This window comes from Melanotaenia boesemani, chromosome 12 (assembly GCF_017639745.1).
Source record: "Melanotaenia boesemani isolate fMelBoe1 chromosome 12, fMelBoe1.pri, whole genome shotgun sequence".
In the NCBI taxonomy this organism is placed as follows: Eukaryota; Metazoa; Chordata; class Actinopteri; order Atheriniformes; family Melanotaeniidae; genus Melanotaenia; species Melanotaenia boesemani.
This window is the reverse complement of record NC_055693.1, coordinates 27,944,493-27,962,450: the sequence shown is the minus strand read 5'-3', so window position 1 is coordinate 27,962,450 and position 17,958 is coordinate 27,944,493. Positions and strand designations below refer to the sequence as shown.

At 37.1% G+C, this 17,958-nt stretch overlaps 1 protein-coding gene across 4 annotated transcripts in view; it reads left to right on the top strand.

Annotated features, from left to right (window-relative positions):
- The first annotated feature begins 2,793 nt into the window (after nucleotides 1-2,793).
- Nucleotides 2,794-17,958, top strand: part of hdac4 (histone deacetylase 4) — a 145,831-nt gene continuing 130,666 nt past the window's right edge. For 2 of the 4 annotated variants that reach the window (XM_042000819.1, XM_042000820.1), the window contains exon 1: nucleotides 2,797-2,951. Coding sequence is in view for 1 of the 4 variants with exons in the window: in XM_042000818.1 (XP_041856752.1) it covers nucleotide 2,936 (1 nt within the window). In the remaining 3 variants the exon portion in view is untranslated. Of the gene's footprint in view, nucleotides 2,952-17,958 lie in introns of all 4 variants that reach the window. The other 2 variants (XM_042000818.1, XM_042000816.1) reach the window with 2 other exon arrangements.

The window sequence follows — 17,958 nt, the reverse complement described above, 5'->3', positions numbered from 1 at the left end:
ATCTAACCCAGAAAAATAAAAGAAAAGCAGATTTCTTACATGGTGAACATGAAGCTAAACCTAACTGATAATTTTGTGACAGACAAAAGATTTTATTAAAGAAACCTTTGTTTGATGTCTGAGTGTAACCAATATTTTACTGCCCAGTGTTTTATACTCTATTATTGTGTTTGTTCTAAGCTGTCCCGTTAATACAGTGGCCTATAGAAGGAAGAATAGAAGACAAGTTTGCTTCTTGTCTTGCTATTGATGAATAATTTTAACCTGATATAAACAGAACTTTGTAAGGTTTAGAAGAAAAAGAATATGACTGAAGCATCTAAAATGTCTCTGAAAAACTGTATGTGAGCATTTGTTTTGTCATGTGAATGAAGCAGTTTCAACACATTCACCTAAATAAGGAGAAGTTTGTTTTATAGCTGATGCAGAATTTTAACACTTTGTGTGCTCTCACTAATCCAGCTTAATTTATGCTAATTTCACACATTTCTGGGAGATAAGTATTTAATAAATAAATATTAGTAATTTTATTGTCTAAATCCTACCTAAAAGTGTACCTAAACTTAAGTTTTGGTCCATGTCCAAAGGCAGTAGTTTTGGAACTAAAACCTCACACAATAGCATAAATAAATCTGAAACACTTCACTGTGCACTTTACATTGTCCAGTGAAATTATGCTAAATATATGATGGATAGGTCTGAATTCACTAATGTGATATAGCTATTCATGCATGAAATCTATATAAAATCTTTCACTTGTCTTGTTTTAAAGCATAGCTTATTCAGTGGAAAGCTTCCATGACGATTAGTATCTTCTCAACCAACCATGAACCAAAACCACAAGTAAACGTGATCACGCAAGCACTGTCTTTTTTTTCTAAATGGAAAATCAACTATTTTGATTCATCTCTATGCTGTTAAATCTGCAACTGAGGTGATAAGTTGGTACATGTTCTCAACAGTTCTGGAAAAACATCAAGGCACATTTTACCTGTGAAACCACAAACTGAAAGCTAAGAAGGTGAGGCTGGCTGAGGTTACTCAAAGACACATGTTAATAATACTCCTAAATCTTCTTTCAGTTTTTAATATTAGCTTATAATAAAGCAAATTAAATGGTTCTTACAAGGTATTACAATTTGATAAATAAATGCTAAGATAACACAATAACACAAGACATATTACACTTTATTTTTAATTTAATTATTCATTTATTAAACCAAAATTTAGACATAGTATGTGGAAAATTAAGTCCACCCTTACTGTTTTCTATAGGGATTAGGAGTATACATGGTAGCCAGGTGCTGCTAATTAAGCTGTAAGATTAGTACAGAAAATATGATTAATTAAACTTTTTTTAAATTAAATACACCCCTCCCCCCCCAAAAAACAAGAAAAACCTGTCAATTTTTTAATTAATTCAAATCCAGTACTTACAGATCCAATAAGTTTAACTAACATTAATAAAGCAGCAGCAGCTTTAAGTTATTCTTCTAATAAACAGGCCCTGTATGACCCTATGATTTACTGTCTCAGCTTAACTCACTGTGTAAATGTCTCATTCTTCTTCTGAACCCATTCATTCAGTAAATGTCAATCTAATGGTGTTCATGTTTTAGTATGAAGGTGGTAACAAGCTAACTATTTCCCCGCTGTGGCGCTAAGCTTGTTGCTAACATTAAACTTGCATATAGTGACTAACCTCTCCAGGTGTGTTTTAAGGTGAATGTGGTGGATCCAGCATCCTGTCATTTTTTAACACAGACATTGCAGTTTGCTACTATTTTATTTGTCCCTTGTAATAAGTTTTAAATACCCAAATATTACAAAGGTGCTGCAGCAACAGATGTGTTCACTGTGGCTGCCATCAGTTTTTGTTGATTACACATGCAGATGCAAGCGCTGTGTTTGTGCAACTTTACCTCTGTGTTATGTCTGGGGAAATGACAGCAGACAGAAAATCAGACAGAGAGAAGATCACGAAGAAAAGATTAAAAATAAAAGAGCGTTTATGAACCTCAAATCACGGCTCCAAGTCAAGTCTCAAATCACTATGCAACTAAAGTGCAACTTGAGTCTGACATCCCATTTCCGAGAAGAGACAACAGCAAAAATCTTAGAGAAAAAACTGTTGGTGTCCACTAGTCTGGGGAGAATTAAAAGACCATTTTCAAACATTTTAAGGTTAATAATTCTACAGAGAAACAACTTTGTCAGATGTGGAAAACATTTTTTTCAGTTGCTACTCTTCCTAAAATATGGACACCCCAACGAGTTAATTCCAAGGCCAGATCCTCTAAAACTCTGTCAAATGTGCAAAGTAAAACTTCAATAAACTGAAGCTAAGATGTGATAAATAAATTACTCCATATTTATGTGTCTAGTAGCATCATAAAAGGTTATATTTAAGTGGCTTGGTTTAGGGGCTACTTTACTCAAATATTAGACAGGGGGTGCATTGCTGAAAAAGTTTGAGAACCACTGAGATAAAGAGCAGATTATATATATGTTTTTATTTATTTATTCTTTTTTATTTGTATTTTTTTAACCACTGTTTTGCATCAGAAATGGTGAGCATATGTTGGTCGTCAAAAGGTTAAATTACTCATGAATAGTAAAAACTTGGAGAAAGTCCTGAAGGAGGACCGAACTTTAATCCAACCTATTCTATTTGAAATTTGGAGGAAGAAAGACGCAAACACTGTCCTCTATCCATGTATGGACTATGGCTGACCTCTGTCCTCCGCATCTTTGGCTGTCAAACACCTCCCGCGTTAACACCGCCCCCTGCGGAAAGACAAACGGTTGTCCGGCACGTCATTAATTCAGTATGGCGGAGTTGTCGGTTGAATGATTTCAAACCAAACCGACGGGTCCTAAAAGCCCGCACCGTGGATGCCTCAGAGAGTGGGAGAAATCCAGCACTTCGCGTTAAAGTGCGTCCAACTCAGGTTGTGTATTATTTTATTTCTATTTATTTTTTTTATTTATTTATTTTTTTTAGAAGCCGTGCTTTTGTATTTTTCTGTGCACAATCTGTCGGTTGTTGCGCTTTCTGTCCTCCGAGTCAAGCTGAGCTGCTGTTCTCTGTTGACTTCTTTAAGTTTGTAGCCTATAATACTTTAAAGTCAGCAGAAGTGAAGTGTTGCGCAATGCAAACACTGTTAATAGTTTGATGTTTCTAAGTGTTGTGCAACACTGTCCATTCGCAACTTTACTGCTCCGTTTCAGACTTTTTAAAATCTCTCCCATAGCCATATCGTTATAAACTTACTTGAAACGGGATGTTGTGTTTAAAAGCTACATTTTATGGACAGAGAATTGATTTATTCAGAGTTTTTTGTTTATTAAATCTCCCTTTCATTTCTCTTGTGCCGCTCTGTTGTTTTCCTAACTGGTGTGAGGATCAGCGCGTGTGAAAGGTTGCCAGATGTTTGGGAAGTTCTGCCACCCAGTTACAGCCGTAAACTACGCCACACATTTACAGGAACTGTGCACTTAAAAGCTGTCCTGTTAAGTTTTCTCTTCACTTCATGCATCTGTTCAGCAAACAGGCAGTCTGCAGTCTTCTGAGGTGAAACCTCCGCTGACGCAGTTTTGGGTGTAAACTCGTGTCTTCATGAAGTGTAAACGCAGGAGAGCAGCAGAGCTGTGTTTCTGTACTGGTAGGACTCCCATTAAGACTTGTGGAAAGTATTCCTTCAACATTAAGCAGGAGAGGACTCCAGATGTGTGCTTGTAAACTCGGGGCCCCAAGGGCACACCAGTCCTATAAAAGATGTCTGAGTCTTCCTCTGTTTAGGGCAGATGGTGCAAATGTACACAAGCATTTCCAGAAAAAGTCATTTGCAAATCATGTTGTGGCTGCTTGACATCTGCTGCTGCTGGACTGTCAGTTCAGTGGTGGAACAAACTTGCAGTTGTGGGAGGCCATGTCTTCCAGCTGCTTGATCTGGGCTTTCACAGTCACAGACTAAAAACTGAAAGTCTTTAGTAAATCTTAGGAGTCTTACTGGAGTCACAGCACACTTGATCTCGATTGATAGGTTTAAGGTGGTAATCTGTTGTTTCATGTCAGTCTTTACCTAGTTTTGGGTGTGCGACAATATCAAAAGTGTTTGATATTATCACAAGTCGTAGTGTAACACAATCAACAACCACCTAAGTTTTGACAAAAGCAGAAACAAGAATCCTGACAGAACAACGACAAAAACGAACAAACAAATAAATAAAATAACAAAAATAAATAAATAAGGACGAACAACAACTGGCGATGAAACGTTGTAGGTGAACCGTCCAGAAAGAGGAGCGGAAGGTGGCGCTCGTGGCAGATCAGACCTGTTTGATATCAGCTATCCAACATATCACAAAAAATACTAAAAGAATCGAGTTGTAGTCTTGTAAATAGTTTCCCCACAAGATTAACAGTCTTTGTAAAATCTCAGTCTGAGACTAGGCTAAGACTTAAAACTCTAAACACTTGTCATTAGATGTGAGCAGATGTGAGCTGATAGTTTTCCAAGAGTCTTTTCCAAATCTTTTCAAAGTCTTCTGATGTAAGCCCAGCATACGCCTGACCACCCTTATAGGCACTGCACACAAACAGGAGCTTTCCTTCATAGCCAAAGTGCACTCTTACAACTTGAGGTGCATCTAGCAACTCTTATTTTATCAGGCTTATTTTTATTATTATTATTGTTATTTTTATTTTTTGTTTGTTTTATCAATCAGACTTTAGTTGTACTGTACCCCAGCTACACCTTCAAATGCAAAATACTGTGTTACTGGGACTAAACCAGGGACTAAATATAGACACCAAAAAAGAGGATACGCTAATAGCTGACTTAAGAAAGAAAAGAAAAAAAAAACTTTCAGAATTGCTCATTCTGTGATCACATATAAAATTAAATTAAATGAAAATGTAATTAATTTACAAGCTAAATTAACAACTAAATAGATTTAACAATATATTTTAATAATTACATACAAATAATTAATACAAGTGAGCAGAATTCATTTTAGAAACGAGACTAAGAGTACAATAAAAAGACATACAGATACTAAGTAGCCCCGACTAAAATTCCTGGATAACTGAAGGAATTATAAATATATTTGAGCTGAGTAATGCTTATCTGCATACTTCAACAGCCTCAGCCAGGCCACCGTTTGACACATTTCCCGTGCCTTCCACCGAATGAAAGTTCCTGCATGTTGACATGGCGTGCATGCGTCCAAACATTTATAGAGTTCTTAAAAGAAAATGCAACAAAAGAGGCAGGGACAGTTTATGACATCTGCAAACATTAAATCTGTGTCCAATAAATCAATATAACTGATTAAACTTGTGATTTACGTAAACTTAGTTTTAACACTGTGTTGGCATACAGTCATTGTTCTGTATTCAGTAAACTATATGGTTTAAATGTACTGTGATTATATTATTTCAAATTTATATGAAAATGTATTTTATTTTTAAACAGCTATTTTTCTTGAAAATGTAAGTAGTGGCACAGAGTTGACTGGAAATGTATTTGATGCCTCTGTGATCATTTGTCCCTTCAGACAACTCTACAGAGGTGTAATCTGGTCACATTACGGTGTTTGGTCATGATTTGAATCATTAATAAAATGTTCTTTAAGGTTTGACTTGAGGGTAAGCTCCTTAAGTAGCAGTTTTTAGGTCTGTTGTCCAAAACAAAGTGTAAGCACTTATTATAAGATCCAGCATTGGCGCCAGGCTGTAATTATTAGTTGGTCACATGAAATAATTCATGGCAGTGGAGTAGGGGATGATGGCCATTTCTCTGTAAAGGGCTCATTAGATAGTAATGCTATGCATCCACAAGAGATGGTGTGTCTCGGGTTACTGATGTGAATGAATCTTCTTTTTTCTTTGTGGCATTCTTGCTGTATCTTATCAAGCGACTCTTTGGTCCGCGATGCTCATTCCGGGAGTTCCTTCCTTCCTGTCTGCTGCGTATAGACTATTGATAATGGAGGGGGGAATATCTCTACTTAATAATACTGATTTTTGTTTGTCTAGTTGTTGCAAAACAAAGGCCAAAGTCACTCTTTTATTTTCAGTTTTGACCATAACCCCTGATATTCAAATGAAGGAGTTAAGATTAGACAAACGACATGCATCTTGACTGAAAACTACACGGTTAAACATGTTAAAACATGTTGCCGTCTAAGGTGATGCAGCGCATTGCTGGTGTTGATGCCTCCAGCAACAATGTTAACTAAACATCGTTTGTAGTAAATAGTTATTTGTTAAACGTCTGACTTTTTAAAACTAAAGTATATCCATAAAACTCTTCCAGCACCTTATTTCAGTAAATGTTCATCAGTGTTCAGATTAACGTCTTCTGCAGCTTCAGTTTTTGAATTTTTCACGTTCTGAATGTTGGGGTTTTTTTTTTAACCGGGCTTTGCAGTATAAGACTAATTCAGTCATAAAAACAAAAGCAAGTTTTCAGAATGATCTGATATATCACCCTGTGCTCATTAAGACTTAAAAAAAACAAGTACTAATACATTTTGGAGTCAGTTTACCTCTTTGGAAAGTTTTGGTGGGCTTACAGTGACTAAAATGTTTCAGGTTTACACATTTAATGAGATACGCAGCTTTTTTTATGGCTTGTTGGATGAGCGATGGTGGTCGACACATCTTTCTAATATTTTTGTTTCTTTTTTCTTTTGTTTTGTTTTTTTAAACTGAATTAGAAAACAACCTTTGCTAGAGCAGCAGGAATCTTCAGTCCGATCCATTGGTGATATCATAACCACAATATTATCATATGGGTATTTCAAGAGAGAAACCTTTTTACTTTCTTTAAAAAAAACAAACACAAAAACATCAGTTATATTTTTACATTACATCTATGTCTGCTGTACAGTCCAGTCAAATTTTGGACATGTAAAGAAAATGCAAACAGGAAGTAACAGATGGAAAGTTATACAACTGGAAAATGGACTAAAAATGAAAATGAAAGGGAACAGTTATGCTGATGTCTCCAGTTTATGGTGCTGAGCCGTACATGTTAAAAAGTCATCTGCAGGCGCTCTGAGCTCCAGATCATAAACCCAGACGCACCGGCAGGGCTCCATGCTGGTGCCGGTTCCTGAACGAAACTGGACGTCCCATTCAGACCAGAAAACCTTTGTAAAGAGCCAAAAAAGTGGGTTCTCGATGGGCAGCAAAAAGTAATGGTTCCTCTTCATGAACCGTAACGTTATCACTAACGACTGCGTTAGCCAGAAAACACTGGCTGTCAATTCTCACACAAGTGCTGTATTTCTCGCTACACTAAGCTTAGAAACAACAACCAATAAATAAATAAACAAATGCCAGACTAGGTAATTAATAAACCTAATAAAGTAAAGAAAGAATTTCCATGACGCTTAAAAAGAACAAAGGATTTGAACAAAAGTGGAGCTGGGCATGATGTCCTTGTTTTGAGCTGCTGCTTAGCCACAGCTGAAGAAGTACCGCCCTACTACCCTGTTAAGCCTGTTAAAGGCACAACAAAAAGTTGTGTCTAACGTTTCATAAGCTCTGCTACGACTATGTAAAGAAAATATGTTGTGTAGTTACATGTATTGAATCAGATGTAACAGACAGTTGAACTTTATTTGTACAGTAAATCTCTGTGCAGCAAACATAGTGGATTGTACGTATTGGATGTTGAGCTAAGCTGTGTATTAGGGGAAGACCCTTTCGCCTGATCCAGATTAAAAGGAACCATATATCTGGAAGCGTGTTTATATATTAAGCTTCATTAGGATCATAGAAGCATTTGTTATGCTCCCAGTTGTAGTTTTTGGAAAGAAATTCAAATCTGCAAATCAGACGTCTAAAACAATGAAATCAAAATCAGAAAGGGGATGGCAATCAATGTATATTTAATTACCTGCAGCTTGAGCAGTTTTGCATTGAGGCTGAATTGTCAGTGTCCTCTGTGAAAGGAAGATGATTTCCTATATAAAAAATGAGAGAGAAATAAAATTGGATTTTTAAAAACCAAACAAAACACAGAAAAACTTTTGCATAGTTGGGCTGGAACCATGTGATGAACTAAAAAGATACTTCATCAGCGTAATGTTGCATATTTGTGCAAAGTCTGTGTCCACCCCCACATGATAGCTACGTCTTTGTGTGCTGAATATAAAAATCCATTTGAAAAAGGTTGAAGAAAAATCCTTTAAAGTCTGGGAGACCTTATAGAAGGGAGCTCAGCACCCTGCAAAACGGCTGCTATACACGAACATCTGGGGAAAGAAAAGCATCCTGGTCGATCTCTGACGTTGGAGCACTGCCATGACTAATGTCTGATGGCTGGTATTCATCATTATGTGATTATCTGTTGTGTCTAAAACAAATTCACCTTTATCTCATGGCAGCTTATGGGTTAGCAAATATAAATGCTGGTATGTCAAAGCTATTGCTTTCCAAGTTGTATACTGTTTGCTTTTATGTGTGTATAGAGAGCTTGAAGATTAATTAACTTAATTTAATCTAAAATTATGACCTTTTAACGACAACAAAAATAAACTCATATTCCATCTCAACATGGTGCTGCTGTTTTATCTTCAGTGATAAATCTAGTGTACATCTTAAGTAGTGGCACACCTTTCCCCACAGAACTGAGTCTGCCCAGCAGTGCAGATGTTACGTTCAGGATATAAAAATCAAAACTAATAGAAACTTTAACATAAGTGAAGAGAGGGTTCCCAGATCTTGGAGAGTTACACTCTGGAGCTTGAGTGTGGACGTTAAGGCGAATGAGTAGTCCTAGACCTCCTGCTTGCACCCCCAGACCTCCCCAGGTGGAGAGGTTCACAAGATGGTCTTTAAAATCATTTGCTCACCAGCCTGTAAAAGTCCTGACCCATTTATGTGTGATTCTCATCACCTGCACTGACACATCTCAACAGCTCTGATTTTTTTTTTTAAATACATCTTTTTTTGTTGGTGCTTAACAGCTTTATGTTTGGTACTGTTCTGGTGCTGTTGGGTTAAATGTTACTGTTATGAATTTAGGCTCTAAAGCCTCGTTTTCACTAATGGGTGCGGGAAGGGTGAGGATATGATTTCCACAGCCAACCGTAACCTTACTTGAGAGTATCAGCCGGATAGCGATAGATGCCTCAGCTACGTAATAGCATGACGTCATCGCAGCGCCTTTCTTAAAGTAGAAACAAAGCATGACTCAGAAACAAAGGAGGAGAATGGCGGTCATCCACCAGTTTGTGTTGTTTCCTCTTGACGGTGCTTCAAAACACCATTTTAAACAGAGATTTAAAAAAAAAGTTTATCTGTTGCTCTAAACGAGCAGTTCAAACTTTGTTTTTATGCCAAGTCACACAGGAAGTGATTATTATTATTTTTTTAACCAATCAACAGACTGCAGTGTGTCAAGCTCCACCCTTTTTTGGTCAGATTGGTACCCCAATGGAAACAGTAGGACGGGTTGGGTTGGATATCAGGGTACCCTTCCCAGTTTTCGCCTGTGGAAATGCAGAGCTCCAAAACCCCTTTTTGTGTCTTTAATAGCACTTCATTTATTTATTCATTCATTCATCCATCCATCCATCCATCCATCCATTATCTTGACCGCTTATTCCAATTCGGGTCGCGGGTGAACTGGAGCCTATCCCAGCATTTTAACAGGTGAGAGGCAGGGTACACCCTGTCATTCATTCATTCACTCTTTTTAACATTTCGCTGCTCCAGCTTGTTGTAATTCAATTATTGAGCTCATTTAGCTCAGCCCCACTGTGTTTGGCCTGGTCCTGCTTCCTCCTATTATTCAGCACAAGCTGGGACTCGGAGCGCTTGCTTGTTTAGGGACAGTTTGTTGACACTATCACACTAATGGTTTCTAATGGGGTCCGTTAATGCCACTTTTGTGCTCAGAGGCAAATAAAGGGGCAATACCCTATCACCCAACAGGAATGTGTCAACAGTTTGACAGCATCTTCTCCTTGGATTTGTCTGTACCTTTATTACATATAGCGTATCAGAAGACACTAGTTTAAATGATACTTAAGAAAATCCATCACCACTGATAGTCATCTAAAAGAAAATAAATAAACATGTCATTATTATTGATAAAGATGATATTATTGTTATGATTATTACTATTATTATAAGTTAATAATAGAAAAGAAGTTGGATTTCACCAGAGAAGTAGTAAAATTCACAAAAGAGAGATTCAAAGCTGTAAAAGTGTTTGAGTTTTCAGTAGGAAACTAACAGAAACTGTCAGCATCAAGTGATGTGGTCTGAATAAATCTTTGTGTTGAGTTTTGTGGTCACCTGTGGTCATCCTCTTGTGCATGCAACCCCCTCCAGTTATGAACGTATTCTAGCTCCTTTGTGCTTTGTTTGTCCTGACTTTGAACCCACCATAGGTCTTAAAAATCATTTATTAAGTGTGTGGCTAATGTTTTAGCTCCTTACTGCATTGTCGCTGGCAAAACGGGCAATTATTCCCCAACTGATTTAAAATTACCACGGTTTGTTTTTGTTTTTTTCTCTCTCTCTTTTCAGAGAAAATAATGTAAACCCTTTTCCTCCCATGTGTATGTTGTTGATGACTATTCACAAATGTAATTAGATTACACAAACAGAAAGAGACGTTGATGTCAGCAGAGGATGTCTCGGTTAGACTTTAGAGAGCATTTCGAATGAAAAAACTTGTTGCTCTTTTAGTAATTCATGTGGTTTTACTTTGATTCCTATTTGAAAAAGACGGATTTCCACATATTAAGATGCTTTCATGAATATTGAATAGCGTGCAGAAACATTCACACCGCTCGGTCCTATTTCAGCATTATAGAGTGCTAAGACAAAGCTGGAAAGGGTTGGTTAAAACAGTGGTTTTAAAAGAATAACAATGAGAAAAAAAACTTGTTGTGATAGAAGACAAGATGTCAGGTTAGATAAAAATGTTAGTGTCTAATCACCAGTTGGTAATTTCTGACATCTGTGGAAAAATAAGGTTACATTCAACTGCCATAAAACCTCAAAGTAGAAACTGTACTAAGAAATTACTTTTAGATTATTTAATATGTATGTTTCTTAAAGAAGTAAATCATTTTAACAAATAAACTGAGGAACCATGTTGGCTATTTCCACCCTGACCTAAACTCTTCAACCTTCAGGTATTCAATTCAATAAGTGAAGTAATCAGACAAGAATTAAGACACTGGCAGTTCCGACTCTGAGACTTTCACTGTTTAAGAAATCCAAAACTTATTTGGGAGTTGAGAAACTGTGTTTCATCAGCCTTTGTAACAGCTTTTTTGCGCTCCCATTACACACTTACTGTACAGGAGCTAGTATACCAGCACTCCACAGGTGTTAAGCCCAGGTAAAGGTCTCAGGGGACAAAGAGGCGAGTAGCCATTACGCGTAATTTGTTGACCTCTGTGACAATCCTGTTGTCTGCCAAGTTTTGCAAATTGTCATGCGTTTAATGGACTAAATAAGGATTTTGTTTGAAAAGCTTGTGGCTTTTTTAATTAAAGGCAACTGTGTGTGTTTTCTGAACTCACTAAATTCAATTTTATCTTACTGCCTGTATAACCAAACATGTGGCTTTGTGTGGTATGCAGTGATTTGAGAATTGAAATCCTTAAATTTCATTATCATTTACTGGTTATTTAGGTAATTATCAAATTATTTTTATCTGTAATTGATTATTAAATGCAGGAAACATTCACAACTCTGCTAGCTTGTGTGTGGTTGCATCCACATTCAGTCATGCTTATCTGTGGGAGTGATTTTTGAGATTCATCTGAACATCAGTGCTTTCCAAAGTTAGATCAGTTTAAGAAAAGAGAAAAGTACATTTCATCCTTTCAAACATGCTTTTTTTTCTTTCATGAGTCTTGTGACTAATAAAAAGAAAACAATTTTTCAGTAAAAATGGTGAGGGATCTGTGGAGGGACAAAAAACTGCCTTTTTGTCATGGGATGAGGAAACTGGGGAAGCACTTTGACAATAATACAAATATTTTGCAAGCGATTCAAACTGGGTGAGGTCCAGTTTTTTTTTTGAGGACACCACTTTCAGTTGCTGGACATTTTTGTCCTTTACTTATCTAGTTTGCTTCTTTTCAAGGACACACTGCAAGGAATGCCCAGTTATGTCAAGGTTTTGATTAATAGCTCTGTGGGAATCACGCTTTTATGCCTGTTGGACTGTAACATTTTTGGAATTTTTCATAAATGCAACTAAAGAACTGCAAACAAACAATGTGTCTTTGTAGCACACTGCTAGTGCCTGAAGATACAATTTATGACAGGCTCTTTGCTAAGTCGTTTGTGGAGCCACAACACTGGCTCATGCCCAGAGTTATATTTTTTTTTGTCTGTAAATGATTCATAGATCATTGCTAAGTTGCTTAGTAAACAGCTGTGGTCAGGATACAAGAACTAGACTGAAAATGATGAAAAAACAGCTTGGACTGAAACTTATAGCTGGCTTATTGGATTTAATATATTGCGAAAGTCATAGATTTTTTTCATTTTTCCTTTCACGTCGTTGTGGTGCAGGTTAAGGCTAATGCTAATTTTACGGTGTTATGTAATGTGAGAAAGACTTAATCATTTTAGCTTTAGCTTGTAACTTTTCTAAGTGTTACAAAATTAATAAAAATGCAAGAGATCAGTCAAAAAATTAATAAAATATGCAAAAATTGGTGTGTTGGATGAAGGTCAGCAAACACATGCTTAAAGCTTGAAGGAGAATTCAGATATCTTTGGAACATGGCTATTTTAAGCTAAATATAGAAGGTGGAGACTCCCTTTAAAATTAAAATATATAAATCTTTGGGTACATGGAATCAAAATAACGTCCTCTAGTCAACTTATTAAAATACCGCACAATATTTACATTTCCAATTGTATTAATTTATTTGGCACGTTGCAGTTTTATTTATTAAAGAGTTTTATTTATTTTTGTATTTATTTGATTTACTTGTTATATTTTTTTGATTGAAGCAATACACAGTTTTATTTTATCCTTTAATCATATTACTAATTATTTATTATTATTATTATGGGTCATTATTGTTGAAATCATCTGTTCTTATTTCGTTGCTGTTGTTTAAAGTCAGAATATAGTGCATTAGTTGCAAATGAATGCAATAAAATTTATTGCATTATACATACGTAGCCGTTACTGACTTTTATACAATTACTACTCTGTTGCATTTCAGCCACAAGATCTTCAAGGAACAGAATAAAAAGCTACCCGATTACTTGATTAATCGATTAATCAATTGATTACAGTAGCAGATTAATCGACTATTAAAATAGTCTATAGCCCGAAAAGCAACCAATGTCCAAAGAAAAATTGATGCTCTGATAACCTGGAGAACTAGTGCTCAAGACCACTTTAAAGGATTACATATCAGTTCCTTAGAAGTTAAATTAAATGAGTGGTTTGAAACTATGCATGTTAGATGAAATGTCAAAATTGACTCTGAGTGAGTGTTAAGGTGCATGTTTGTCTGTGTTGTCCCTGTGATGGAAAGGCGACCTTCCCAAAGTTTACCGTGTGTCTCACCCGGTGGCTGCCGGGACGAAAACACCAGCAATGAGCTTTGAAAAGCAACTGTTGCATCGATCTGAAAGAGTTATAAAGACATTTCCACAAACATTGGATTACATAATCTCAAACAGAGGAAGATTATTCGCAAGTGAAAAGCATTCGACTCTAGAATGCACCACATGGTGGCAGCAAACCGTTGGGAGGTTAGGAGGTTAGGAGGTTAAGTGATGCCATGAGTTTCAGGGAAGACATCCATCCGTCCATCCATCCATCCATCCATCCATCCATCCATCCATTAGCAGACTAGAGGCAGGGTACACCCTGGATAGGCCGTCACTTTACTTTACTTATATTTTACCTATAGTTTATATTTTATGTTTACTCTTTTGCATGCTCTTCTTAAATTAGTTTTTTCTATATACTTTGAATATTTATGGCATTCAGTGTGGACGGCAAAGTAAGAATTTCACTGTACAGGGAAACCTGTTTCCTTACTGTGCATGTGACAATAAACACTTTGAATCTTGAATCTTGAATCGCGGACTTGGAAAAATGGAGGCAGTAACACCACCTGGACTGTGGCCGAAACAACGTTTTAGTTGGAAACTGAAAGAGTTAAGTAATATGGAGCATGCAGGTTGAAAGGCTTCAAACAACACACTGTCATGCAGATAAATGATCAATTTTGACTAAATATTTTTTGCTGTTTACTTCTGTATTAGTACACGTTGCTCATGTCATAAGTGTTAGGATTGTATTAAGTCTTTCCGTCATGCAAACCCATAAGTGATCGGATCCCTTTATCTAGTATCCATATAAACATATCAGCTGGAATCTCTGATCAGATTAATTTGAGTCCGATAGAAGAATTATATGTCCATGTTGCTAGTGTTCAGACCTCAGCCTGGTAAATACTGTGGCATGCCATAAAAAGAGCTGTACATCAATAAAGACAAAAACCTCAGTGAATACTGATGTAAAGAAGAGTTTGTCCAGTTGCTGGGTTAGGCTCCACCCTTCTGTGTCTCTGTGTTGCAATAAGCGGGTTCTGATACTGGATCTTGTTACACTAAACTGGTACGCTTTGTTTAGTTACCGTTACGGCCTTTATTGTTAGCATGTGTTTGAGCTGCTGCTGCTTGATCAAACTCTACATACAGTTGTTCCCAGGCTTAAAGAGCTCTGCATCAACAGTAAACGTAAGCTCCCTGTGCCACCTGATACAGGTCACCCTTGTTTGTTTGCTTCTGTCTGGTTTGCCAACAGCTGATTCACATGATATCTTGTGGTCATAGCTGACATTGATCATTAGCAAACAAGCAGCGGGGAATATTGGGTTGTAGGTCTTTCTTAATGCCAGCTACTGTGTCACTTTCTGTACTCAGTTGTGTTCTCACTCACTCCTTTTTGCTTTAGTGTATCTACCTTTAGTCTTATCTCACCTCTTGTAGATTGATGTGTCTGATTCAGACTTTGGAAAGATCTCTTTTTTTGCCAACAACAGCAAAAAAGAAAAAAAAAAGTCTGCCGTCAACACACAAGCAGTGCCACTAATCTCACCTGCTAGCTGAATAATTCATACTCAATCAGTGCAGAGAGAGACTGAAGCAGTCTTCAAGGCACACATGCATTTTCAATGATTCATTTCATGAGCAATGCAAGGGGTCTTCTAATTGTTGTTTACTGCCCGCTGTCTGACCACATGTTATTTTTGTGCTTGCTAGATTACTCCCGATGGTGCTCAAAGTGCTTGGCAAATACAAGCCATTAGGAGGCTTTAAGAGCTGTTTTTCTGTCAAACATCATCAAACTTTTCTAGATTCAGACTTTTCAGAAAGATAATGATAAATCCCATTCAGTTTAAAGTTTCTGTGGTATTGAAATTCTTGCAGAGATCTAGATGTAAAGTATTTTTTGGTGCCTTGGTGTATGAATATTACTAAAACAAACCACATGTCACATATGGAGAGCCATTTTATTCATTAACAAATAAATAAATAAACACTGAAATGAATAAATATCCCATAAAATTTATACAAATTAAATATATACATTGTCAATTTTATTTTGTCAATGTTTATTTATTATTTTATAAATACTTTTATAAGTGTTAATGTATATGTGCACATGTAAACATATAAATAGATGAATAAATAAACAAATAAATAAGTGTTACTTATATACACTTATGTACATACGCTTCTATTATAATCTTTTAATTTCAGTATTGGCATCAGGAATGCAGGATTTTTGGCTCTATGGTGTACCTGTGTGTGTAACTAAGAGGAAGTTATAAAAGAGTATAAAACGCTTCCTGCTGACATAGTACAACAAGCTGTAAAAGCATATTCTAGATTATGAAGTTGCAGATAACTCATTTGACAAAAATAGGCGGCCTCGTCTGAGTGGAAAAGCCCGCTCCCCTTCAGCTGGTACACTGAGACCAGTTCTGACACCTCATGCCTCAGCAAATCCATCGTCAGCCAGTGGAGGGTCCTTCCTGGTCACCAAAGGGTTGTCAGTATAGATGAAATGAACACACACCCATGTCAGGCATCCACACAGACAGCTCTATCACTTTTCTCATGTTGGCCTCTGGCCTGAAAGATGCTGTAAGGAGCCATGCTCTTATTCCTACCAAATTCAAATGAAATGCAGCATCCGTTCTAAAGAGCCGCAACTGGAGAAATTTTAGTAACTTGTGATGGTTCCTCCAAAATAAACTTTTATTTCCTCACATTCCACGCTAATTAATAAGTCAGGTGTATGCTACTTATTTTTTGTTAAATAAAAATATTAACAATGGAGTTAAATCTTTGGAGAATCCTGGCAGTGATGTGGTCTCTAAGTTCTGTTGTGCCTTTCGCCTTTGCTACATTTCTATATTTAGTTTTTATGTAGTTTGAACAGTTTTGATGGTGTCGTGTTTTAAGAATAAAGAGAACAAATTGCAGCCTGTGGGCTTTTGTTGCCTGGTCGCTGGGCTCATCGCTGCCACTTGTTGGTGCTCGGCAGTGTTGACACCGGCTTAATGTGACAGTGCTGAGTTTAATTTAGGCTGCCTAATGTTGATTAGCCTGAGGCACTTTGTGTTTCTGTGTGAGAGTGTTTACATACTTTTTACAGCTTTGATTGCTTAAGACATATACAATCCAAGATGAAAGCTATTTTTAATCTCTGTCTTCTGCCATTTATAGAGATATCTGAGACGTAAGCCTTCTGTTTGGATTTAATTCAGGAATCATGCTGTTTTGTTTGTATTTAAGTCGACTTGATAGTTGACACACTGTATTTAACAGCAAATTTGATTTAGTTTCAGTGAAGTTTCAATAACTAGAATATAATTTAGTTGTAATAATATTTTCCTGTTCTCATCTGAATCATTTGAGTTTTAAACAGCATTCACACCGGCGATGTTTGGCCCGCTTCCATGAACAGGACGGTTTGTTTGGAGTACTGTGAACGCTCATCATCGCTTCAATGCTGATCAAACGAGCAAACTCTGGGTGACAAGCTGGGGTCTCAGTTCTCTTGCATGTCAACCCTGGTGCAGGTTTCATCGTTTACTTGCGGCTGAAGGGGAAGGACTTTGGTTTTGGTTCTAGCCAATTTATGAACTGGGTTTTCTTTTTCCTTCTGCTTTATTTTCTTCTCAGTCAAATGTTGTTTTTGTGCAGTACCACCCAAATAAGCAGATGTAGTAAGGGCATGATGTTGTCCAGGTGGATTGGTCTACCTGAGTAAAATGCAGTATGAAAGCAAACCAGACTAAATGAAGATGCAAGATTTCTTGCATTCATCATGAGGAGACCCCGGAGAAGACCCAGGACATGCTGTAGGGACTACCTCTCTTGGCTGGCCTGGGGAACGCCTCGGGGTCCCCCAGGACGATCTAACAAATGTGGCCGGGAGAGGAAAGTCTGGGTTTCCCTGCGTAGGCAGCTACCTTTGCGACCCGACCCCGAATAAGCCATCCATAGATGGATGGATGGACGGATGGATGGACGGACGGACAGACAGACATTTCTTGCCATTCATCTCCCCAGTAAAGTGTCCTTCAGCTTATAAAAGTTTTTTGTTCATATGAGAACCTCAATACCTTAACTGCAATGTAGTGGTTTTCCACTAAAAAAATGAATTCATCCTTTGAAACATGGTGGCGGTTGTGTTATGGTTTGGGCCGGTTTTGCTTCATCTAAACAAGGATGGCTTGTCATTATTGATTGAACAATTAATCCTGAATTTGAAGCAAATTTCAAAGAAACATCACATCATTTTGTCAGTGAGCTCAATCTCATTTGACATCAGTTTTGTATGCTTCAGATTTCTTTTAAAATCACTTATTGCAATGTATCAAGTCTCTGGAACATCTCCTATAGATAAAAACACCCCT